This window comes from Crocodylus siamensis, chromosome 5 (assembly GCF_052110815.1).
Source record: "Crocodylus siamensis isolate JL-2025a chromosome 5, ASM5211081v1, whole genome shotgun sequence".
NCBI classification, from domain to species: domain Eukaryota; kingdom Metazoa; phylum Chordata; order Crocodylia; family Crocodylidae; genus Crocodylus; species Crocodylus siamensis.
This window is the reverse complement of record NC_143399.1, coordinates 148,971,304-148,996,765: the sequence shown is the minus strand read 5'-3', so window position 1 is coordinate 148,996,765 and position 25,462 is coordinate 148,971,304. Positions and strand designations below refer to the sequence as shown.

General features: G+C 44.9%; 1 protein-coding gene and 1 long non-coding RNA gene across 5 annotated transcripts in view; one reads left to right on the top strand and one right to left on the bottom strand.

Moving 5' to 3' along the window:
• The window catches only part of WIPF3 (WAS/WASL interacting protein family member 3), a 71,105-nt gene that overhangs the window by 20,168 nt on the left and 25,475 nt on the right, over positions 1 to 25,462 (top strand). For all 4 annotated transcript variants that reach the window (XM_090046645.1, XM_090046644.1, XM_090046646.1 and 1 more), the window contains exon 3: positions 11,747 to 11,893. In XM_090046645.1, coding sequence (XP_089902771.1) covers positions 11,804 to 11,893 — 90 coding nt within the window. In that variant the 5' untranslated portion in view covers positions 11,747 to 11,803. The remainder of the gene's footprint in view (positions 1 to 11,746; positions 11,894 to 25,462) is intronic.
• LOC149864727 (uncharacterized) overlaps positions 4,142 to 25,462 on the bottom strand; it is a 33,562-nt gene continuing 12,241 nt past the window's right edge. The window contains exons 4-6 of the long non-coding RNA XR_016442250.1: positions 20,452 to 20,543; positions 20,103 to 20,208; positions 4,142 to 4,224 (exon numbers count right to left, since the gene is read on the bottom strand). This is a non-coding gene — a long non-coding RNA (uncharacterized LOC149864727). The remainder of the gene's footprint in view (positions 4,225 to 20,102; positions 20,209 to 20,451; positions 20,544 to 25,462) is intronic.

Sequence of the window (25,462 nt, the reverse complement as noted above, 5' to 3'; positions counted from 1 at the left end):
TTTACATGCAGCGTGTTAGAGCTGTACGCTTTGGAGCTGGCAGCCCGGCCATGGCTCTCTCAGCACACAACCAACACCCATACCGCACATGCAGGCACACATGCACACACAAACTCACACACACTCTTCCCAACCACACCACCACTTATACGCCCTTGCTGCCTGTACAAAACACACAGTAGGGCTGTATTTTAAGCTATTATGTGGCCACCTCTAGATACACTTTTTGTAAACACAGAAATCAGTAGAAAAATGTTAAAAAAAAAAAATTAAAATAGGTTATAGTAGATGTTTTATTTGTGTGTGTGTGTGTGTGTGTGTGTGTGTGTGTGTGTGTACATAGATATATCTTTTTCACAGTTTCCAGATCACAGCACCCTTCCTTCCAAAAGGCATACTTCCAGGACAAGGAGAGGGACTTCCAGTGGCAAAGAGCAGGGGCTAGGAAGTTGGACTTCTGGTCCCAATATGGCAACCAGGGGTGGGGCAGCTGCCAAGGGGTGGGGCTACCCGTATGGCCCTCGACAGCTTCCCAAAACTTGGCAAGTGGCTCTCCGCCCAAAATAATTGCCCACCCCTGCATTAGAAAATTGAAATTATATGTAATGTAAGGCAAGACCTTTATCTGTCAAACCATATGAATATACATGTGGAGCTTAATATACATGTTAAAAAGGTATCTTCGAGTGTGATATTTATCTTTCTGTTGAGTTGTATCTAGTCATGAAACTGTCATGATTTTTTTTTTTTATATTGTTTCCTTAAATCTTGAAGCACTCTGATATCTGTAGTGACTGGCATCTATTTTGTGTTGAATGTGGAAAGATATTTTTTATTATTATTTCCTCTTTAGTTCTCTAGAACGTCATTCAGATTGAAAATGTCAATTTGTTGTTTGTGCATAATGAAACATAACATCTGGGGTTTAAAAATTTAATGGTTAGGCTTCTGTTGGAATTAAAATCTGAAATGATAAATTCTTAAGAGAGAAACATATTCCAAAGTGTTTGCAGTTGTGAAATATGGTTCAATGACAGCCATATTTATCTTGCTGTGGAATGTGTATATGTTTTCTTTTTGCCTCTTTAGTTTCTGTGCATCTTCTGTGTTGCCTTCGTGACATTTGTGGTGTGCCTGTACTCGCCATTTCAGCTGTTCTTTAGTGATGTTTGACAGGAACATGCGGTGGAACAGTTAATCGTATTGTCTGTTTTCCAGCCATGGAAGATGGCTTCTAAATGCTTGTTATCTACTATAGTTTTATTTTCCTCATTTAATTTTCCATTAAACTATAAAGATTCTCACATTGACTATGATAAAAAGTTGAACTCAGAATAGTTCATTTAAATTGAAGCATAATAAAATATTAACTCTGTTTCTAATAAGTTTTCACTTGAAACTGATTAAGAGCATTGGCCTCATTTACTTTATTTTTCCTTTGTTAATCAACAGATTGAACATATGACATCCATTGTATCATCATATTTTCTGTGTATTTACAGAGGAACTGATGATGTCTCTCAAACTCTTCCTAAAGTGTTAGTTATAAAACAAAAATAATATTGCCTTGCAGTTGAATTGACTAACTCAGACTGTTCTAAACAGTTATTCCTCAGTTATATATTCAGACTTACTGAAATTACCTGACTTTCATGCTGCTTGTGTTGTTATATCATGGAGATTGTACGGTACAGGAATCTTCTAAGATAATTTTGTGCTACATGAACGATGGTGCTATACATTGCTAGAGGTGGGGGATAGTCCTCTTTTCTACACCTAGTGTAGTGGTACATGAAATGTAGCATTTAGTTTCAAGTGTCTCATTACCAGAAAGATACTGACAAATTGATAGCACTCAGAGAAAGAAAAATAAAATGTTCAGGGTTGGAAGGCTGTCACAGGGGGAAAGTTTGAGGCTGCTAAATAAGTGTGGCTGGTGCGTGCATGATTCTGGGTTGTGATTCTACAAGTATTTCACAGATGCAGATATGAAAGAGTTACAGCACACAAAGGTACAGCTAAGAGCAATAGGTTTATGTTGAGAAAGGGGAAAAAAATAGCTTGAATATCAGAAATCCATTCTAATCATGAGGACTATTAGATTATGAGAGAGCTTCCCAAGGGAAGTAATACAAGCTTATTATTTGGGACACTTAAAATTAGACTGCCCAGAATGCGAGTAAATGCAAACAAATGTGCTTCAGAAGGGAGGCAAACTAGTAATTCCTCCATGCTCTGAATTCTGCTGTTTCTGGGCCTGGTTCTGCAACACTCAAGCCTTCTGTGCCTACACAAACATGGCCATTACAGTTTCTTCGTTTCCTCCTCCCACAGATACCGTCTGTTTCACCCTTGGAGTTATTCCCGGGGATGACTTGGTTCCCTTCTACCTCAATTTAAAAATATGCATATTTAAAATCACCTTACCTCCGCATTCCTGGACTAACAGTAGTTGGAAAGGGAGAGGGGTTACAGATCCAGTACCTTTACAATTTAAGTAACGTTCCAATGAGTGTAAGAAATGGAGAGGAAAGTGTACAGGGTTTAAGCACATAATCTTGGGACTGAGAAAAAGTTATGTCAGGGGTCAGCAACCCCAGCATGTATGCCAGAGCATGGCACATGAGGCTGTTTTGCCCAGCAGGCCACAGCTGGCCCAGGCTCTGGGAAGCTGCTGCCGGCTGCAGAGCCCAGGCTAGTCACAGAAGGCAGTTGGGAGGCTGCAAGCCCTGCTACAAGCAGCCTGGGCTCTATGGCAGGCAGGAAACCTGATCTGGTTGTGTCAGGTGCCTGGGAGGCTGCTGTCAGTACACTGAAGTCTGGGCCTCTCAGCCCAGCTCTGTGGCCAGTGGTAGCTGCATGTGTACCTTGGGGTTGACAGTGGGGAAGGGGCTGGCATAGCACAACCCTGGCCTCTCCCCTACTGTGTGAATGGGGGCATGCATGCACCTGCTGCCAGCAGCAAGCCAGGATGGGGCTCCACAGACCTTGGTGCAGCTGTTTGCAGCCTCCCTGCCATCTGCTGTGAGCAGCCTAGGATCTGAAGTGGGCAAAAGGGGCCTGTCCAGAACCTGGGCTGGCTGCGCCAGGCAGCCAAGGGGCTGCAAGCTGCTGTGCCGAGGTCTGCAGAGCCCCTGCCCAGCTGGTTGCTGGGTGCAGGTGTACACGTGCCTCTGAGTGGATGGTAGGGGAGGGGCTGGAGTTGAGCTGCCCCGGCCCCTTCCCTGCCGTGTTCCCTAAGGTGTGTGTGTGGCTGTCACCAGCCACAGAGCTAAGCCAGGGCTCTGGACCCTAGTGCAGCTGTTTGCAGCCTTCCCACTGCTTGCAATGAGCAGTCTGGGCCCCATGGCCAGCAGTAACTGCATGCATGCCTTAATTAGGGTACGTGGTGGGGAAAAGTCTAGGGCCTCTCCCCAGACCTTCCCCCATCATCTGCCTGGAGGCACGTGTGCACCTGCCAACAGCAAAGAGGATCGGGTCGCTCACAGCTCCCTGTCATCTGTCCCTGGCACGCCAAGTCAAGGCATGGGTTGAGGTTTGCATGTTTTTGGCACTCCAGCAAAAAAATGTTGCTGATCCCTGGGTTATGCCTTTACCTAATCTCAATGTGAAAAAGGCTCACTTAACTACAAGAATAGCCTACTGCAAGCTTTTTTGCACCTCCTTAAGGCTCTCTCCCTTGTTTGTCAGAGTCCCTTATTCCTCTGGTAATAGCAATACAATTGACAGGATATAGTCAGTTCAAGGCTTCTTTTTAGAAATTTTGAAATTGACAGCTTCTAATCAATTTCACCAATTATGTGATTAATGCTATTATGTAACAGGGTAGATACATTGTGGCTAAAGCATTCCCATGCATTTAAACTGTGTATACACTTAGATTGCAACATTGGTTATCTGCATATTAGTTAAGTAATAGGCAAAAGCTGGGACTTGAGGCTTGTTGTGCAGTTAAGCAAAGTATGCTCTTGTCCAGTCTGCACATAAATGGAGTACGTTGTATGAGATAGTGTTTATAAAAAACATTTATGAGAGTGGAAGCATCATGAGGCCTGAGAAGAGAATGAGTTCCCACCTTGTAATATATGATTATTAATTGCATAGCATTTTCTTTATTGTTTTATGTTATCAATTTCCACAGCTGATGAGCACATTAAATTTTTAATTCTGAGTTTATCCTGTTATATGGGGATTGATGACCAAGGACTTCCTTCAAGTTGCCATCTATGAGCAGAAAGAAATATTTAGCCATGTTAGTCAGAAGTCAAGCAGAAAATCAGAGTAGATGTCCTAATTTTCTATGAGTCTATGATGTGCTTATGCTTATAGCTCTTTATATATAAATATATGTGTGTTCCAGTTAGTCTATAAGATGCACATCTACCTTACTTTCTTCAAGTTGTCATCTAGAGATATAGGTGTTGATTAATTCACAATCTGGGGAAAAATGTAAGTATCCCATCTTTAAATAAGGTGTTAAGTTCTGCAAATATACATCTAAAACTGAAAGATCTTATTACTTTATATTAAAAGAACATGATGTACTAAGGACATAATAATAAGCTAAGCAGAAAAAAAGTTTGCTTGCTTTTATTTGGCATTTCCTGTTTATTAGCATTGGAAGATCATGCAGTATTTGACTAGACCTGAATACTAAATTTCCCTGATAAGATTTCTATCTCAGCTTTCACTTAAGAGTAGGCATCCTTTTGTATCCTCCTTCCTAGCACTAGTACTTCTGCCCACAAAAACATAACCTGCACCTCTGAAGTCCATTTGGATAAACAGAACTTTCATATGCAGAACATGGACTGTTAATCTGCACCTACTAGTAATAGTGCTGGAAAGCTGTGAAGGTAATGGCCATTGTGTACAAAGTGATGGTAAGGTCAGAAAAATCAGACCTTAAGGCTAGGGACAGAAGTTACGCACAAACTGGATTAAGCGATCAGAAACTGGTTCAAATCTGTAACACAACAGAAGTTTAGTGCACTTAAACTGCTTTCAGTGGCTAAGTACAGACAGTCAAAAAGCATGAGGCTAAACCAATTCAGTCTTTGCAGGTTAGTCTAAGCTACACAGATTAAACTGAAACAGAAGTGAAGAGACCATTTACCTTTGATTCAGGAAATTCAACCACATGTCTGCAGTGGTTCAGGCCAGAAGCTGGGGGGTGTACTAGAGTATGGCTCTGGCTGTGTGTTCACTTCTTCTTCCTGCTGCCTCCAAGGCCTCTGAGATTTGTGGTCCACAATCACAACAGCAGGAATTTGCAGGGTTCCTCATCACTTACTTTTCCTGCTTCCAGGTGCCTCTGGGACTTGTGGTCCACAGCTGCAGCCAACAGTAAGTTTGAGTGGGGGGAAGGGGTATTTAACCCCCCTCCCTGGCTCCAGACTCCAGCTGGGGTTTACCTGGTGGGGGCAGTCCCTCCCCCCCGCCCCATAGACTGGGCTGCATCCCCAGCTGGGCTTGCCTGCCCTGCTTTCTCCCCTTCCCCTGCCCTCTTGTCAGCCAGCCTTTACTGCTCCAGCTAGGGAGCAGAAGGATAGGGCCAGCCCTGCTCTCTGGAACAGACAGCACAGCCCAGCCCAGAGCTGGAAAGTATGCTGGGATTTAACTTGAAGAAGGAAGGAGTCTGAGACAGAAGTTTCGTAAACCAGTTTGACCTAAATCAGTTAAGTCTGATATTACTGTAACACCCACACACACTTGGGGCTGTGTGTGGTCAAGTGTCTTCTGGTTTTATTTTGCTATATATCTTGTTTGTGTTGTATAATTTGCTTCCTCTAGTCCTGGAGAGGCTTGCTCTCCCATTGCTCCCCCCCTCCCTTATTGTGTCTAGACCCTTTGTCTTAAGATTTCCTCAACCGAACCAGTGGAACCAGTTTGGTGACTCTGGCCCCTTCAACAGGGGTTGCCGACCACCTTTGAATTGATTGATCTGTGTTTGCAGGGTCCCAATGAGACTACTTTGTGACTGGGGCCAAGGATGAGGTCAGAAAAGCTATTTTAGGTTGAGGCCACCTGGTCTGAGCCTCTCTCTTTCTTCCTCCTGAACACTAATTTGGGAGCCAGAGGGGCCTGCTTCCTATGGCGGAAGGGGTGGGGGGTTCAGCCCTGTTCTTCACTGAGGAAGCAAACTGAGGCTATGTGAAGGGAAAGCCTCAGGTACAGGGAGAGAAAGTCTGTCTCAGGGCTTAAGACCCCTGTTCTCTCCCTCTCCTTTCCCCTTTTGCCTTCTGGGTTTTGAGTGGGATGATGCTGTGTGGGGAGCATTAATCCCTGCAGCAAGTGGGCCAAGGTTAGGGCTTGGCAGTTTTGCTGGCGCACTCTGGGCCAGGACTGAGAGCCTGGCATGTTTTAGTTGCTGTTGCAACTTCTTTTAGGTTCAGCATAGCTGTGTCCTTCAACGCCAGCTATGTGTCTTGCTGGCTGTGTTGGCCACACAGCTCTTGAGTGGGAGGATGCCATGATTGTATCCTCCCCTAGTGCGGGCTGCCCAGGAATGGGGTTCTGGCAGCTACTGGCCTTGCAGGACTTGAATGGGATGATGCCATGAGAGTATCATTCCCTAATGGAGACTGACCAAGAACGGGGTCCTGGCAGTCACCGTGTTGCTGATTGTAGTTTCTCAGTGTGATGGTACAGGAGACTGTCACCATTTGCGAGGGATCTGTTCTGGCGATCTCTGTGAATGGCAAAATCCATAAAAACTGACAGGGCTCCCGATCAGACCCCACAGCTACCTCCTGCTCCCCCACAAGAATCTGGAAGCATGGGGATCCCCCACAGAGCCTGGGGACCAACCACAGCTGCCTCCAGGGGAGATGATGCCACCACCGCCTCCCTCCCCATCCACATCCCCAGCGCTTGCTCTCTGGTTGCCTGGCTCTGCCTTCTGCTCAGCTCTGCCCTCCCCCACCCTGCACAGCACTCCCTGCCTGCTTATGCAGAGGTAGGAGCTTGGTGCAACACCAGAGGGAGCCGTGACGGCGCTCGCCCCAACCCACCCCATTGGTGTGGTGCACTATGAATATTCGAATCCGTGAACGGTAGATTCATGAGTACCGAGGGTTTCCTGTATAGCTGAGACTACATGTTCTGGCTTTAGCCATAAGCCTGGGCCCTTTTTGCTGTTTCATAGCTGCTGCATTTCAGCCTACCAGTGTGGGACTGAACCCCAGCCATATGTTAGCTGGCGGACCTGGGCCAGGGGGAAGCCCTGGCACTTCTTGTGGCTTATTCAGTCCTCAGTGCTGCATAAGGTGGGTTGGCTTTTTGCTGTCCAGTGCAGGCCCAGTCAAATAAGCCTGGGCCTTCTTTTGTCCCTTTTGCAGTTTATTCTCCAACCAAGTGCTGTGGTTGGGCACTAGTCCTAGTTCAGGCCCAAGCCAAAATAGGCCTGGCCCCACCTTTTGCTGTTTCCTAGCTGTTAGGTCTCAGCCTATCAGTGTGGCTGAGACTATATGTCCAGGCCTGTGCCAAGTAGGCCTGGTACTCTTTTGTTGTATATTCAGGCCCAGGTGCAGGAGAGGCCTGAGTACCCCTTTTATTGTTTTACAGTGGTTGTGTCTCAGCATGGCTGTATTGCTGAGACCCACTGTACATTTGTTGGCTGTATGTCTGGGCCTCGCACATTTTGGGCCTGATATGTGTTGCTTTTGTTGCTCTGTGTCCTGACAAATGCAGCGTGGTTGGTGCTGGTTGCTGGCCCTTTTTGCTATTTGGCTGGCTTTTCTCTGAGTTCTTGCAGTTTCTTGCCCTAGCAGTGCTGGGATTAGGACTAAAAACTTTGGGGTTTGAGTTGCTGATGAAGACTGCAGTTCACCCCTCAAATCCACCATGTGGAAGTGAGGATCAGCATTACAGTTTCGCAGGGAGCAATGAGGGGCTCTTTGCAATGCAAAAGGACCTTTGCTCTCTAGCAGCTCCCTGCAGTGCAGTGGACCCACAGAGCAGTTTATTGGACTCTCTGGTGTGGGTCCCCCTTTCCAACCCATTGCTGAAGGGCAGGTATAGGGGCGCAGACCCCCCAGAACTACCCTTTGGTGAGTCCCAAGTCCCAGACTGCCTGTGTATGGGTAAAGAACCCCCACAAAGAGGGTGCCACCTATAAACTTTGTCTTGTAGTTTGTAGTGTTTTAAAATTAGGTGAACTGGGTGGAGGCTCAAGCGAAGGTATAATATATTTAGTATCCCCTAAATAGTACCCAGCCCTTGTTGCTGCTGACAGGTGCTCAGCAGAAGGGTTACATTACATTCAACCAGATTTATCTTAAACCAGTTTAAGGCATTTTGAAACTGGTTTATGCGCACTGAGCTTCTGTTCTGTTGCAGGTTTAAACCAGTTTCTGATCACTTAAACAAGTTTATGTGTAACTTCTGTCCATATCCAAAATGGCCAAAACTGATTTTAGATAAACCTGGTTGGATGTAGTATAAGATTGAAGTGATTTAAGTTAAACTAGTTCATGGAACTTCTGTCCAAGACCCCTTCCTGGTTCAAGTTAATTCACAGTCCCCGAGCAACTCAGGATGCTCTGCAGCCCTGGGCTATGCTGTTTACTTCAGTGGAGCAGGGTTGGTAGCCCTGCCCTTTTGCTCCACCTGGCTGAAAATTGGGTGGGAATGGCAGACCTAGTTCTGGACCCCAGCCAGGGTCTGCCTGGCAGAGGTGCAGCAGTCTCTGACAGGTTTATCCCCACTCCCAGCTGGCCACTCTCCCTGTCCATACCCCCCCACCTCTGCTCAAGTGTTGAATGGGGAAAAACCTCCTAGGCTGCACTGCCCCTGCCAGGCAGACCTCAGCTTAGGTCCTGTACAGGTGGGGTAGGGGGTTTAAACCCCACACCCCTCCCCTCTGTCTCAGCATGCTGACTTGAACCAGCATCTGGTTAGTGAAAAGCTAGGCAGGGGCTGCTCTGCCCCTGCCAAGCAGACCCGGCTGGGGTCCCATGTGAGTGGGGGAGGGGTTTCAGACCTCCTCCCTCCCCTCTGCCTTAGCGTGCTGGCCCAGGCTAGTGTCTGGCCATCCCCCCAGCCCCCTCAAGTGGAAAGCAGGGGAAGAGCCTGTCTGGAGCTGCTTCCCCCCACCCCCACTTCCCTTGCAGGAATTATTTTGGGTGGAGGGCTGCTTACTGAGTTTTGGCAAGCCATCAAGGGCCACATGACAGGTAGCCAGGGGCAGATAAATATTAATTTTCTAAATTTTGTGGGGGCCCCTCAGGCCAGATAAAATGGCCTGGCAGGCTACATCTGGCCCACGGGCCACGTTTTGCCCAACCTGACTTAGTAGATAGTAAAATTCCATTTATAGATATGCTTTTATGTGGCTTAATTGAGGTAAGTAGTCATACTGTAGCAATGGCTTCATGTGTAGCAAAATAATGGAGGTGGAATAGTAGTGAGGCTGTTATCCCCGGAAAACTCAGTCAGAGCTAGGGGTAGACATTGCAACTAGCCACACTGCAACCCCAGGTGTCATGGCACATTAGTTTCTTTGGGGTTGCATGCTCAGTATGCCATACTTAGGGCAATTTATGCAGGTGCCCACTAGCCCTTGGGGGCTGCCTAGTAAACACTTGTGTACTCTTAGGTTTATAGAATGTGTTACTAATGTAATGTGTAGAATGAAAATGTGTGACTATTTTAGGTGTAAACTTAAAGAGTTGCAACAAGAAAAAGAGCAAGCGATTCCCATCTTAATTCTTACAAGCTGTCTGATAGGAAAGGCACAAAGTTGCTTGGACCCTATGCACATGCTTCTAGTCTGTCCTTCTTGTAGTAGGCAAATCAGCACCGGCCTGCAGATCCCCAGTGGACAGACCTCCACGTTCTTTGGGTTTTTTTACATTGTTCTTTAACCTTATAGAAATGTTGTCCCCATGTCACATGCTGACAGGTTGTTTCCCAGGGCCTTCTGTTATCAGCAGTCTACTTCCATGCTGGAATCTTGTCCTTGAAACCTAGCCTAAAAAGGCCTGATCTTATTCATGGCCACCTGGTAACTGCTTGCTGTTTATGCTTCCTGTTTCTTTACTGAAATCCAGTGCCCTTGCATGCCATGGTTTTTTCCATTTCATTTGGCACAGAGTTGTGCAACTCAAACTTTATTGTGAGCCACTTGCAAATTTATTTTTCCAATGGAGGGCTACCACTTTTGGGACTGGCTTTGAGCCCTCAGCAAGTTTGCAAATGGGAAAGTGGACTACACATCCAGGTACACACACACATTAATGAGTTACTGCATGCTGTGGATACAGAGCTCACTGGTTTGCTTTTCAAGTTCCATTTCCTTTAATAAAATGTTTTAATAAAGAATTATGCTGAGAAGCTGGATGCTGAAATGAACACCTGCCTTAACCACCATGTAGTCCATGTTTCCCGTCCTACTCATGCTGGATGAGTATGTTGGTACTGCTAATGAAACAGCAGGGTTGCTACATCTGTGTATACTTAAAAGACTTTTTTAAATTTAATTTCTACTTTTCAATAAAAAAGTAGAGTATCAGTTCTTTGATACTGATATTGAAGATCTGGTCTCAATATATTCATAGTCTCTTGTAGATTCGTTATGTAATTTAAGTGAAATGTTAGTGATGTTTCTTTCTTTCTTTTTCTTTTCAAGTAACCACCTGACCTCAAAAGGCAGGCTGTATGAATGTCAAAAGAGCAAACTACAGTTGGTTTCTGGAGAGGATAATAATAGTTGGGGATGGTCCTGCTTTTGATCTGTTAGTCGGGCTAAATGACCTCCTGAGGTCCCTTCCAAACCTTATTTTCATGATTCTATGAATAGGTAGAGCTGCAAGTTTTAATCTCTCATGAGAGTGCTTTTAGCAATATCCTAAACCTCCATGGTCTTTCTGGCAATTATACCATCAAACTGAAGCCAGCTAGGAATTTTGGGGTATGATAATCCATTTCTGCTAAGAGATGATAATAGAACTTGTCTGCAGTACCTCAGTGATGCTCACAGACTGCAACTGTTGGAAGCCACGTACCCAAAAATTAATTATGATCAACCGAGAGCTAGAGCCCATATTTATTAAGAATTATTTGTACAGTCCATAATCATTGTGCTCCCCCGGGAACCACAGTTCTTTATTGTAAACTCTTACTTTCTGCCCCTCTATTATAAGACATGGAAGCCTTTTCTTATTCAGCATGTTCTGAAAATAGTGATAAAAAAAAAAGATTGATACTGTTCATTTCTGACTTTAATGCTTGAAATTTCTTGGCCTTCATGTGCTGTCCTTTGGCAGTAGTACTACACTTAATGAAACTTTAATCTGGAAAATTATTTCTTCATTTATTATTAAATCATGTCTTTTTCATGTTGGACCAAATCCAGATCTCCTTACAAAGTTCTTACTCTCCTTAGAACAGCAAAACTGTCATTAAAGTCAATGGAGTTTTTGTCCCAGTAAGGGCTTTGATATTTAGTCCATTGCAATTTTGTTCTCAACATAATTGCATTTCAAGGCCATGGGCTAGATTAATGTAAGGCCTGATAGTTAAAGCTGGACAGGTTGGCATCTATACATTTAGAATTCATGGAACTTGTCCAGCTCTGAGCTTGCTCTTTAGATGAATGTTATCATCAGATAACTGTAATGAGGCTGTTCATACTGTGGCTTTAGAGGCAGTACTGTACAAAAGTCTTCAGTCTGCTGAGAGCTAGCAATCTGTCTATTTCTCCATTTGCAATGTGCAAATACATTCTTATTATTTTTTATTCCAGGACTGAGAATTTGGTTATAGCCTCTCCCATAACAGAGTGAAGTGAGAAACTGGACAGATGCCTGTGCCGCCACCACCCCCACCCCCACCTCCTCCCCCTCCACCACTTCCACCACCAGCACCACCTGCTTCTGGAGGGCCATTTCTGGTAAGGCCACTTTTTTCATTTTAATAGGTTCAACAAGATAAGTTTAGCCAAGATAGTGCTCCAGCAGCAGTCAGAGCCTGAAATATTTAGGGGATAGCATTTGAGGAAAGAAGGTAGAGCTGTAGTTCTGTTGACATATTTAAGGGGCGTGTGTGTGTGTGTGTAACTTGTTCTATTGACTTTTTGCCCTTTTCTCATTTAAGGGGGGTGTGCTTCCCAGATCCAGGAGAGCTCATTTTTATATTGGTAATGCAGAGGTAGAGAAAGTATATTTCTCCTTTCATTTATTTTGTTTGCATTGGCCTTGCTGTGTTTAATTTTTAGGTACTTTTCTTTCTGGGTCATACCAGCTTCCTGGGGATACAACGTGATATACTTTTCTATGTTAATGTGAACAGTTAAAGCCTATCCCAGATTGCCCAGTTGTGTGTCATCAAGTAGAACACATGCCCTTGACAGCACATCTGCAGTGAGTGGGTGATGCTTGGCTAGATTTTCAGAGTGTTATTGTATTTTGGTACCTTCAGAAGTAATTATTGCATCCATGGTGATGCATCTTTGAGTGCTTTCTTGTATGTTGCAGTCACTTGTTCATGATCTGCTTTAGCCTTGAAGCTATGACCATTTTGAAAAGAATGAAGTCTTGTATATCCATTTGCAAGTGCCATAATCTCTCTCGATTTACTCATACATGTCTCTGCTACTTTTGTAGTTCTTGCAGCGTACATTAGTCTGTTATCTCAGTAGCAATACAGTTCCCAACTCTCTTGGAAATAGAGGCTGACTCCTAAGCTTCAAATTTTGGAATGTCTGTTTTCTGCTTTGGCATCCAGGCCCATTTTGTTCTTGTGTGAAAGAGTCTGTCTTTTATTTGATAATGTTCCAACTTTATCTTCACCTAAAGAAAAATTACAGTGTATCTTCCCTCCTTCAAGTTTTAAGGAGAGCCGTTGCATCAGTTTCACACGGTGATCAGGTTTATGCTGGCGATAAAGAACAAACCAGCCGTACCACACTTAATTTGCCCCAAAAGCTTGATATCTTATTTATGTTGGTACAATTGTGTATATAGAGGAGATAAAGCTCATTTGTGTTGATAGTACTTTTATATTTCTGTTACCATTTCTATTCTTCAACAGCAAACTCAGCAGCTGTAGCAACAGCTGGACAATTTTAGCAGTTCTAGCAGGTGTAAGACACAGATTCCAGGCTCTAGAAAATATCTTCCTAGCAAAGAGTCTATTGTAGCCAGTTGTTATGGATTCCCCAATTAACATCATTAACCATGTTAACTCCCTGCAGCTGGGGATCCAACTTTGACTTTGCATTTCATATCAGCATTTTGTTTTTGTAGACCTGGCTAGACAATAAGATCTCCCTTAATGAAGGCTTACTCTGTGATTCAGCTTGGAAATATTTCTTTCACTGTTGCAGAATCATATGCTTACTGCTTTATTCAAATTCCACTTTAAATAAACATTTTTACTTAGTTAAATCTGTACTTAATCCACTTTGGAGTTAAGGTTATTGTTTTTCATTGGATGGGAAGATGTAAGCAATTTGTGGTAACAGAACCATTTCTGGGTTAAAAAAACTCTCTCTGGAAACAGGGTCTGCTCTGACTGCAGCTACTTTCTGAATGTTCCCAAGTTCCATGAATTTGCTGGCAATCAGGTTCAAAACTTAACGTTTTCAGGTGTCAAACAGGACTCTGAAGCATTGGCGTGTCTCCTTGAACTCACTGGATAGAGCAGCATTCCATAACAATTACACTTCATTTTGGAGCTTATGTCACTGTTTCTGCCACCTTTCCCCTTCTGCACCACCCTGGTGAGAAACGTTTCTGACTGCATTTAAAAAAAGGACCAGCTCCTAGTTAAAGAGCTGAGGGTATTGCCTCTTTCTATTGGAGGCTGAATGGTGGGTTATTTTGATGCTCCCTAATTTTCTAGGAAAATACCTTTAGAGATGCCTCCAACTAGCCTAAAGCAGTCAGCTGGTATAGCTTGTGTGGAGACCAGCCCTTGGAAAGAATGCAGTTGTACTAACCCCATGTATTTATCTTTGTACATGAAACTACTCAGCTGTCTTGTTCCCTTTCCCTAAAGGAAGTTGGCAGGCTAACTTTCAAAATAAGAGGAAATTGATATAATTGATATGGGGAAAATGATTAATCTGAAAGGGTCTCACATATGGAGTGGCAACTTGCGTAAGTGTTTCATTCTAAAAATTGTACCAGGATAATTAAACAACAAGTGAAATGTTGGTGTATAGGTATGGTTTGGCTGCCACTTTTATTGTCAGCTAATTCAGCTAAACTAGCAGAGAATAAGGCTGTTCACCTAATCAAATGAAATGGCATTTGTCATAGAATCAATGAGGACAAGATGAGGCTAGAAAAGGAAATGGGCTTTGCTGCAAGGAGAGTTAACATGAATGGACTGAATGCAAGAGAAAAGAATAAGAGCAAGGGAAAGAAGAAACAGAGACAAAGGAGAATAAAGATGTAACTATACATTTGGAAGAAAACTGTGTAAATTAAATGCTGAATGCAGCAGGGTTGTGGGGCTCAGTTTTTGGTAGTAGAGGAGGTAAAAAGCTCAGAAGAAAGTATGCTTACAAAAATCCACTGTGTTCTTCCTCTTTTTTTTTCTGTCTGTCTGGCATTTGAGAGACTGCTGAGACATTATCCACACCCTAAGATTATCAGCCTACATGCCACACTTGCCCTATCATTTGTCTAACATGGTCAAGGGGCCCTTATAAATGCAGTACAGCTAAAATAATCATGCTTCACCAATTTTATTAAATGTCACCAAAACTTTCTAGGGGATGTTAAGTTAGCCTAGCCACTTCCAAGAGAAGTGGTGCTGGCTTCTACCCTGGGGGTATTAAAGAGGAGGCTGGATGAACACCTCGCTAGGGTCGTTTGACCCCAGTACTCTTTCCTGCCCGTGGCAGGGGGTCAGACTTGATGATCTGTTCAGGTCCCTTCTGACCCTACCAACTATGAAACTGTGAAACTTCAGCTGTCAGCAATATACCCTACCTGGGGTAGGAGGAATAATTGTTACATTACCTGCTGTTCTCTGTGTTTATCAACATCTAAGATTAGTTTGTACTTTTCCACAATACAGATATTAATATAAGCCAGAATATTCAAAAGTTTTTCCATCTTTCGCTTTCTCCACAGCCTGAACTGTTGTTTGTGCTTGAGTCCCTTGCAATTTTAACTACGCTCTTGAAATACAAGAAAGCTAGATTGGTTATGCTGTTTTTAAACCTTTTGAGCTTGAAGACATTCTTTTATGAATGCTTTAGTTATTGTTGGGTTCTGCTTACTTCATAGCTTAGATTGTTATATTGCCCTTTCCTGTAATTTTATCAGGGCAAAATGTCACAGATAGTAATGAAATGGTATGGAGATGGTATTCAAGGCATGCTAAGGACCACCTGTGCCTAACAGCTGAAACACTAATGGTTGCTTGAGTGTGAAGAAACAAATTTAAAGTGGATTTTCAAGGAGGAAGGAGAGGGCATGTGCAGCAACAGATGTAGGTGGTTGAGTCAAAATGTAAATATAACTAATTGAATTAATTGAGCAAGATTGCAAATGCCTCATATGAAGAGGCACAAGATAAAAATTAGAGGAGAGAGTAACAAGAAAGAGAAAATGCTGGTATCTAGTTTCAAGTGCAGCCTTCAAAATCTCAGATATGGGCTTCTTCTTATAGAAAAGATGGCATGGGTCATTTGTCCTATGGTGCCTCCATTTTCTTGGAACAGATGCATCATGTAAACTTTCCAGTCAGCAGCATCTTTCTGTTTTTCTATTATTTCATAGATTTCATAGACATTAGGGCTGGAAGGGACCTCGGGAGATCATCGAGTCCAGCCCCCTGCCCAAAGGGCAGGAAGTCAGCTGGGGTTATAGGATCCCAGCAAGATAAGCATCCAATTTACTCTTGAAGGTGTTCAATGTAGGTGCTTGAACCACCTCCGCTGGCAGACTGTTCCAGACCTTGGGGGCTCGGACAGTAAAGAAATTCTTCCTTATGTCCAGCCTGAAACGGTCTTGCAGGAGTTTGTGACCGTTCGACCTCGTCATCCCTTGGGGCGCTCTGGTGAACAGACGTTCCCCCAGATCCTGGTGGTCACCCCTGATAAACTTATAGGTGGCCATCAGATCACCCCTGAGCCTACGCTTTTCCAGGCTAAAGAGTCCCATGGCTCTCAGCCTGTCATCGTAAGATCTGTTTTCCTGACCTCTGATCATGCGCGTGGCTCTCCTCTGGACTCTCAAGCTTCTCCACATCCTTTTTGAATTGTGGAGCCCAAAACTGGACACAGTACTCCAGCTGCGGCCTCACCAAGTCCGAGTACAAGGGGAGAATGACGTCCCGGGATTTGCTCGAGAAGCATCTATGGATGCAAGCCAGCATTTTGGTCGCTTTACTAGCCGCAGCATCGCATTGGAGGCTCATGTTCATCTTGTGGTCAATGATGACCCCCCAAGTCTCTTTCTTCTGTAGTGCTATCCAACGTAGCACTGCCGAGCCTATAAGGATGCTGCAGGTTTTTCCTCCCAAGGTGGAGAACCTTGCATTTTTCGGTGTTAAACACCATCAGGTTCTCGTCCGCCCATTTGCTGAGCTTGTCCAGGTCAACCTGGATCACCCGCCTATCTTCTGGCGTGGATGCTTTACCCCAAAGTTTGGTGTCATCGGCGAACTTGGCCAGTCCACTCCTGACTCCAATGTCCACATCATTAATGAAGATGTTGAACAGGATGGGTCCCAGGACAGAGCCTTGAGGGACCCCACTGGTCACAGGGCACCATGATGAGTGACTGCCATCAATGACAACCCTCTGGGTCCGACCACGGAGCCAGTTTCCCAGCCAGCGGATCGTGATGGAGCCAAGGCCACAACTGGCCAGTTTGGCCAAGAGGTGATCGTGGGATACCAGATCAAAGGCTTTTTTGAAGTCAAGATATATGACATCAATCTCTTCTCCCTTGTCCAGGTGATAGGTCACCTGGTCATAGAAGGAAATGAGATTGGTCAAACAAGACCTACCTGCACCAAACCCGTGTTGGCTGTCCCTTAGAATGTTAGCCTGGGCCAGTCCATCAAGGATGGCCTCCTTAATCAACTTTTCTAAGATCTTCCCCAGGATAGAAGTCAGGCTAATGGGCCTGTAGTTAGCCAGATCCACTCTCCTCCCTTTCTTGAAGATCGGCACCACGTTGGCCTTCTTCCAGTCTTCGGGCACTATACCGGAGCGCCAGGAGTTTTCAAAGATCCGTGCCAGGGGCTGGGCTATGACGCTCGCCAGCTCCTTGAGTACCCTGGGGTGCAGATTGTCGGGGCCAGCTGACTTGAAGGTGTCCAGCTTCTCAAGGTGTTCCTTCACAAGGTCAGCATTTATGGAGGGTAGGGGATCCCCATCACCTGGATCTCCCTGTCCCACAGCAGGCATGCGTGTCCCATGGGACTGATGAAAGACTGACGCAAAGTACCTATTTAATAGGTTGGCTTTTTCCTGGGTGTCAGTTGTCAGTTGCCCCATCTGGTTTAGCAGGGGTCCAACATTGCCCTTGCTTTTCCTCCGGCTCCCCACACATCTGAAAAAGAACTTTTTGTTGTCCTTGATGCTTGAGGCTAGTTGGAGTTCAGTTGCAGCCTTGGCTTTCCTGGTTTGCTCTCTGCAGGACCAGACCAGTGCAGAATAATTCTCCTTGGAGGTGAATCCCGTCCTCCATCCTTTGTAGGCTTTCCTTTTTAGCCGCAGGAGGTGCATTGAGGATTGCTTCCTTGAGAAGCAACCACTCTTCTTGAACTCCCATCTCCCTGGGGTCACGGTCCCTGAGGGCCTGACCGACTAGCCTCTTGAGCTTGTCATAGTCGGCTTTTCTGAAGTCAGGGACTTCTGTGTTGCTGACTGACTTGCCAGCTTTATGGTGGATGGTGAAGGTAATCAGCTCGTGGTCGCTGTCACCCAGCTTCCCATCAATCACTAGGTCGCCGATTAGGTTGTCCCCTGTAGCCAGTACCAGGTCAAGCAGCGCTTTGCCTCTCATTGGCCCATAGACTTCTTGAGTCAGGTAGAAGTCATCCACGCACGAGAGAAAGCTTTGCGGCTGCTCGGATTTTGCTGAGTGATCTTCCCAGGAGATGTCCGGGTAATTGAAGTCACCCATGACAACCAAGGTCCTGGAGCAGGCCTCAGTCAGTTCCCGAGCGAACTCCTGGTCAAGCTCAGGACTTTGAGTGGGAGGTCTGTAGTAGACTCCCACCGTTGTGTCCCCTGTGCCATATTCCCCACGAATTTTTACCCAGAGGGTCTCTAGCTGTCCATGCCGGTTGCCAATATCAGCTTGCAGGGACGTGTAGCTTTCCTTCACATAGAGAGCTACACCCCCGCCCCTTTTGTCAACACGATCCCTCCTGTACAGGGTATAGCCCTCTATACCCGTGGTCCAGTCAAGGGTGGAGTCCCACCAGGTCTCCGTTATCCCAATGACGTCATAATTCTTTGCACTGAGCAGGAGGACAATGCTCCTGGCATTAGTGTACAGGCAAGCAAGTGTGCCCTTAGGGGCTCTTGCCTTGCTCACAGATTGTGCCAGGGCTGGGGGAGGGGTGGGCTCCCTTAAGTGCCTTGGTCTGCTGGCTTTGCAAGGGTCGCTCAGCGGGCCAGCAGTGGCAGTAGTCCCCCCCATCCCCTAAGCAGGCTTAGTTTAAAGCCCGGTGGAGCAGGTCAGCCAGCCTGGCTGAGAAGAGCCTCCTCCCCAGGGGAGAGAGGTGGAGGCCATCTCTTCCCAGCAGCTCGCTGCCTCTCTCGCCAAAGAGCGGGCTGTGGTCATGGAAGCCAAAGCCTTCCGATGACACCTGCTCCGCAGTCTTTGGTTGACTGCGTGGATCCTCCTCAGCCCATAGCCCGAGACTGGGAGGATCGACGAAAACACCACCTGAGCTCCCAGACCCCTAAGCCCCGCTCCCAACTCCCTGTAGCGCCTCATGACCTGGCTGGGGGTGCTCCGAGCTGTGTCATTGGTGCCCTTGTGAATAAGGAGCATGGGGTAGTGGTCTGTGGGCCGGAGGAGCTCTGGGATCCTCTCCGCAATGTCTCGGATGCGGGCCCCCGGGAAGCAGCAGACTATTAAGGACACTTGTTCCTCCCTCCCACCTCTAAGTTCCACACACCTTGGAGTGTGTCCTTTTAATTCGGTTGGGGAAAGGTTGTCATGTCAAAAACAGACCAGAACTGGAAAGGACTATAAAATGTGTGATTGTTAAACTCCCAAGAGAGGAACAAGATTAAGTATTTGGCTTTGATAATCCACTATGTGTGTGTAAATTTGAATGGCAGTTGTTTCACTGTCCTGCTGCAACTGTCTATAGGCATGACTTTCTGATATAATGTTCAATCAGCATCTATTAAAATATCAGTATTTAAGAAGTATGGTATATGTACTAGGCCTGCTGGAAGTTCTTATTCACAGCTGATGTTTGTTTAATGATTCATACATTTCTGGAGTTTAAGCAAGTATTTCTAATCTCCTTCTGAATCAATGTTGTTCCATATAATGAAGTCTCAAGATAGAAATGAACTGAAAAGTCACAGTGGTCAAATAATCAAAGCTAATAGAATTACCCCAAGAGACTACTTGGCCCATTATCATGTTAAAACCATTGTAAAAATTGTTCTTGCCCTAGAAATGCCTTTAGTTCGTGAAACGTAATCTTTGAAATAATGCTAAGTGAAAACTATCACGTGGATTGATCGTATCTGTTCCTTATTCTTCCTGAATAAATTAAGGAAATATTTCAAGAGCTGGGGAACATATGCCAGTCTGTTGATTTGTTTAGTTTATATTGTACCCTTACTTTCTACTTTGCAATAAAAAAATACCTCTCAGGAACAAGTCCTCTCTGTATAACACTGTGATAAATACATAATTTACACTGAGATTAGAATTTCCAGCATTAAGGAAACACCAACTGTTGCCTGTAGCAAGGATTTTTTTCCTTCTCTTTCTGTGTTGCTGTGTTTTATCAGCATAAACCTTGTTAAGCCTATTTAAGAAAATCAAGAAAGCTACATTTTTCTGAAGTACATGAATTTTTTGTGCTCATACTTTTGATTTGTTTAGAAAATAAACTGGATATGTAAAATAGCTTAGCTGAATAGCATGGTTACTTACTGGATTATGAATATCTTTGAACATCTTAAAATCACTTGCACTCTTCATTTTAAGATCTGTGCATTTCAGTGGTGGTATCCAGTTCAGTCCAATCAGATGTAGAGTTCTAAGATTACAGCAGATTGGATTCAGTATCAAATTTTTGCCCCATACCACTCTTTTCTCTCTCAACTTCCTTAGCAAAAGAAAGTTAATTCTGGTTTTAAGTGGTTGTATATTTTTTTGATTTTATACTTGGTAATACTGGAATTGTCTGCAGTGAGACTGAAAGATAAGAAAACAAGCAGAAAAAGAAGTATTCTTCTTTCACCTGCAGAAATGGTTTTGGACACTTACTATGGTAACTTACCTGACCACAGAGGATTCTTTGGTGATGGGCAGGACTCCTTTTCCCAATTTTGATGACCCCGAACTGTTGCTGTGCTTCCATATCTCCTTCGACTGAGGCAGGGGAGGAAATTATGGATGGAATCAAACCTGTGTCTCCCATAAGGCAGTGACAGGACATTAATACTAAGAGGAACTGATTTCGTTAGGGGCATTTGTTTCTTGCGTTCTGATTCTTTTGAAGACTGATCTCTCTCTGACAATCTCACTCTCTCTTGATATGAGAGAGAGAGAGAGAGAGATCAGTCTCATGTATCTTGATATGAGAGAGAGTCTCGCAGTAGCTGGTGGTTTTCTTAAAACCCCATGTTTTAAGATAATTGTATAAAGCTTCAGCACTCACTCAGAATTTTACAAAAATGATTCTTTTTTCCTCTCTGCAACAACAAGAAATAGACAAGTCTGCTCTAATAGCTATGAAACCAGAGCGCAGGTCTTATTTTGGCATATAATCATGAGATTTTATTTGATCTCATTATTTTTGGGTGTAACTCATGATTTGAATTCTTAGAGTTGACAATACTGCATCCTTATCTTTTGAGTGTCCCTGTGAATTACCTGTTAGAGGACTAGATTCTGACTGTAGAGTTTGTACCTTCCTCTGCCTTTGCTATGCTGTATAAAGTTGGTGATCAGAATCTTAATTTCAAGTATTGGTGTAGACATAAAGGTTTTTTAAGAAGGAAAAAGATTGGTATTGATCTGATCTTAATATTTTGGGCTTTGCAAAGAAAATGGTATAAAGTTATCTTGGTTTTTTTCTCCCATCTCTTTTAGCATGGATCTAAAATCCTAAATTTATTCTTGAGGTCCCAATGTGTCTTGTTTAAGGTAATGTCTGAAACTTATTCTGTGGACTGTGTCGTGAGTATGCAGTCCATTGCTCTGTCTGAAATGCTGGAATTAGGGTTGATCCTGTCTGGAGGGATGTTGTCATACAAGCTGCAACTACTCATAATTAGGGACTTGCTTAGATTATGGAGAGAGAGCATTTTTCACAGCCCATTCACAATACTCAGAGCCAATTTTACAGGCATTTTGTGTCCTGCCCCTCAGTGCTGACTGGTGGAGAGGACCCAGGGGGGAGGAGGGATGAGGGGGCAGCTGCTATCTTGATTGGTTGCTGCCATTTGTGCTGCCCCACCCCTTGGCACTGACTGGCGGAAAGGCCCTGGTGGAGGGAGGAGGGACAAGGGGGCAGCTGCCTTCTTTGCTGCCCTTCATGATGCCTTACTAGCTGGCGCTTTCCTCCCCTGGCAGTGAGGACCGCTGGCTCCCACTGAGGAGCCAGCATTTTATTTTTATTAAGTTGCTTTATTTTGTTGATTTCACAGATTTTGTGGACAATCCTGGATTTTACAGTTTCCACAAAATCTGCAAAACCACGTTTAGTTAGGTCTCTACTCATAATTAAGACTGCTTGTGGATATCCAAATGATTTTTTTTTTAACAGCAGGAAATTCTGTGGCAAAATGTTTCACAATGGTAGTCTCATATGAACTGTTACAGGATTTTTCTACAAGCAGCTGTAATCTGCTGTGTAACTTTCTGTATTTGTAGCTTTGAAAAGACGAGAAGGAATGAATATGAAGACAAAACTAGTAAAAGATAGGGTTACTCAATTTATTTTTGTCTGGATTGTTACAAGGACATACATCTGTATGCTCTGTACGTGATAATACTCTAAAATGCTTTTTGTTAACTAGGATCATACTGACTTGATGGGCAGGAAGTATGGTTCATGCAAGTGGCAAGTTTTTGAAAGGTTATTTTCATAAGGTCTTCTGGGCTAAACATCTGACTAGATTAGAAAATGTTCTGGATCAGATGCTTCTCTTATTGTGGCATGACATTTTTCACCCATGTGGTTTCATATAACATTTATGTCTGTACCCCACTGAGGGTATGCCTTCGTTGCTGTCCATAGTAATATAGCATAAAGATACCTGAGCTAGCTGTGAGCAGAAGAGCTTGGCTGCCAGAAAAAGCCTACCTGTGGCAACATGAAGCTGCATTCATACTAATTTACCTTCTGATTTGTCAGGTATTAGCTACTGTGAAATACTGTTAAGGCCTTCTGTGATTTTTATACACGCAAAATTTGTGGGAGTTCCATCAGTTAATTAGTACTTTATTTTTAGCCTTTCGGTTAAAAAAACAAAACAAAAAACAAACGAACAGACAAACAACCCCCCCCATAAGGTTTGTTAGGTTTATGCATATTGTTAAAATATGTCACTTTATAAAAATGTAGAATTTGTTGCTGTTTTCTGATCTTAGAATCATAGAATATAAGGGTCGGAAGGAACCACAGGAGGTCATCTTGTTCAACCCCCTCAAAGCAGGGCCAGCCCCAACTAGGTCATCCCAGCCAAGGCTGTCTAGCCTGCTCTTAAAACCTCCAAGGAAGGAGAGTCCACAACTTCTCTGAGTAATCTGTTCCAGTGCTTTACAACCCTCCAAGTGAGAGAGTTTTTCCTAATATCTAACCTAAACTTCTCTTGCTGCAACTTGAGACCATTGCTCCTTGTTCTGTCATCTGCCACCACTGAGAACAATCTAGCTCCTTCCTCTTTCAAATACTCATTCAGGTAGATGAAGGCTGCTATTAAGTCCCCTCTGTCTCCTCTTCTGTAAACTAAAGAAGCCCAGTTCCCTCAGTCTTTCCTCATAAATCATGTTCCCCAGCCTCCTCACCATTTTTGTCGCCCTCCACTGGACTCTCTCCAATTTGTCCACATCCTTTCTGTAGCAGGGGGCCCGAAACTGAACCCAGTTCTCCAGATGTGGCCTCGCCAGCGCCAAATAGAGGGGAAGAATCACTTCCCGTGATCTGCTGGCAGCGCTCCTACTACTGCAGCTCAGTATGCTGTCAGCCTTCTTGGCAAGAAGGGCATACTGCTGGCTCATATTCAGCTTATTGTCCACTGTAACCCCCGGGTACTTTTCTGCAGAGCTGCTGCTTGTCCAGTCAATCTCCAACCTATACTGGTGCATAGGATAGTTCTGGTTAGACAGACCAGTGATAGTGTGGGGTGGTGGATGACAGTGGCACCTGCTGCCACATGCAAGCTTCCCCACCCCCTCCATGTCCAGCTGGCCAGGCAGCACCTGTGGGACCCGCAAAGATGCATCACTGCCTTTGCCCCACCCCAGCCCTGCTCCTGGGAGGTGGCAACATAGGGTGGTGGCAGCATTCTGTCCCCCTGTCCTAGAGGGTTGTAGGTTGTAGCTGCATTGGTCTAAGGACTCTGAACTTCTCTGCCATGCATTTGCATTTTCATAGACCTTCATTCTGCATACAGGCTTCCATTCAACCCAGGAGAGCACACAAAGAAACAACAGACTCTCCCTGTGCCTGAAGAAGGTGTTTGTAACCTGCAAAGACCAATTTTTCCAACTATTTGGTTGGTCTAATAAAAGATATCACCATAGGCAGCAGAAGGCTGGGTCTAATGGGGCTTATCCCTTCCAAATGCAAGGCAGTGGGTAGGGCCACAAGGCAGCCTAGGTGCAGGCTCTGGGTGGCTGCAGCTGTGGGGGAGTGATAAGACAGAGGTAGGCACTCACAGCCTGGTATGTGAATCACTGCCCAGCACAGCAGGTGAAAGTCTCTGAAGGGAAAAGACGGGGGCAGATATAGGCTCCCACAGTGAGGTTGGGAGTGGGGCAGATGCAGGGGCTTGGGTGAATGGGGCACTGGGGCAGGTGGTGGGATGGTTGGAGCATGGGTGACTCATGCAGGGATGTGGGGGAGCTCCTGCTACTGTGTGCACCCTAGAGGAGGCACGGAGGGGGGCAGTGTGCCCCCCAGATTAGTATGCAGTGTGGATGTGGGTTGCTGCTGCAGGCTGGGGCTCTGTGCCCCGCTGCTTTTGCTGCTGCTGTGAGAGCTGTGTGGTGCCTTGTGCCTGCTGCTGCCAGGTGGGCAGGGGACACAGCACAGGCTGGGGGTGGCACACAAATGGCGTTGCATGGCTCCCAAGACAGCAGCAGCAGGGTGAAGAGCTCAGCAGGCAGTGGCAGCCTGCCTCCATCCCGCGCTCAGATCTGGGGAGCACATGCCCCCCAGGTCACATCCGGTGGCAGGAGCCCCCTGGTGCCCCTGGACAAGCTGCTTGGGGTCCCACGACCCACCCCTGCCCCAGCCCCACTCCCTCCCTCACTGTGGGGGCCTCCATCTGCCCCTTCCCCTCCGCAGACTTATCTCCTGGGGGGGGTATGCACGCACATGCATGTTCAGTCCCACAATAATATTTTCTCCCTTCATCACATTTACCTAAATAACCTTGGCAGCTCCTACAATCATTTTTGTTTCATGAAAATCTTAGCTTTCACCAAAAAAAAAAATCTCTAGCTCTCATGGTGGTAGAGGAGACCTTGAAAATGTGAGCTCCATAAGCTGAGAAACTAGAAGCTAGTTTTAAAGCTCATGAGATTTAAAAAAAAAATCAATATTGTGACCTTAAGATTTCACTCATTTTTTTAGACACTTGAGGTTAGCAGTGCTCCTAAATTTCATGTTATCACCATCATGATGCCCTGTGCTGCTACTTGTATGAAGTATGGACCTTTATACAGAATTGTTCAAACCCAAACATTTAGGTACTCACACTTAATAGAAACTTGGTACCTGCTTGTATTTATAGGCATGAAAATGGACTTAGATGCCTTAATCTAAGTTGGAAAGCAGAACAAATAATTTTATTTGTTGCCAGGCTGACCAAAACTGTAAATGAGATGCACATATTACTAGGGCTATGCAAAGCTTATTTCACTGATTTGATTCGGCCTGACTTGGCAGCCAAATCTCTGAATCTGAATTGAATTAAGAGACCCATTAATCTCTCTGATTTGATTTGGAGAGATTAAACGATTCGGCCATAGACACAGCTTTATATAATTTTTCTGCATACCTCAAGGTACCAGGTGTGGCTTATGAGTGCTGCGATGGTGGGGTGGGTGGAGTGTCT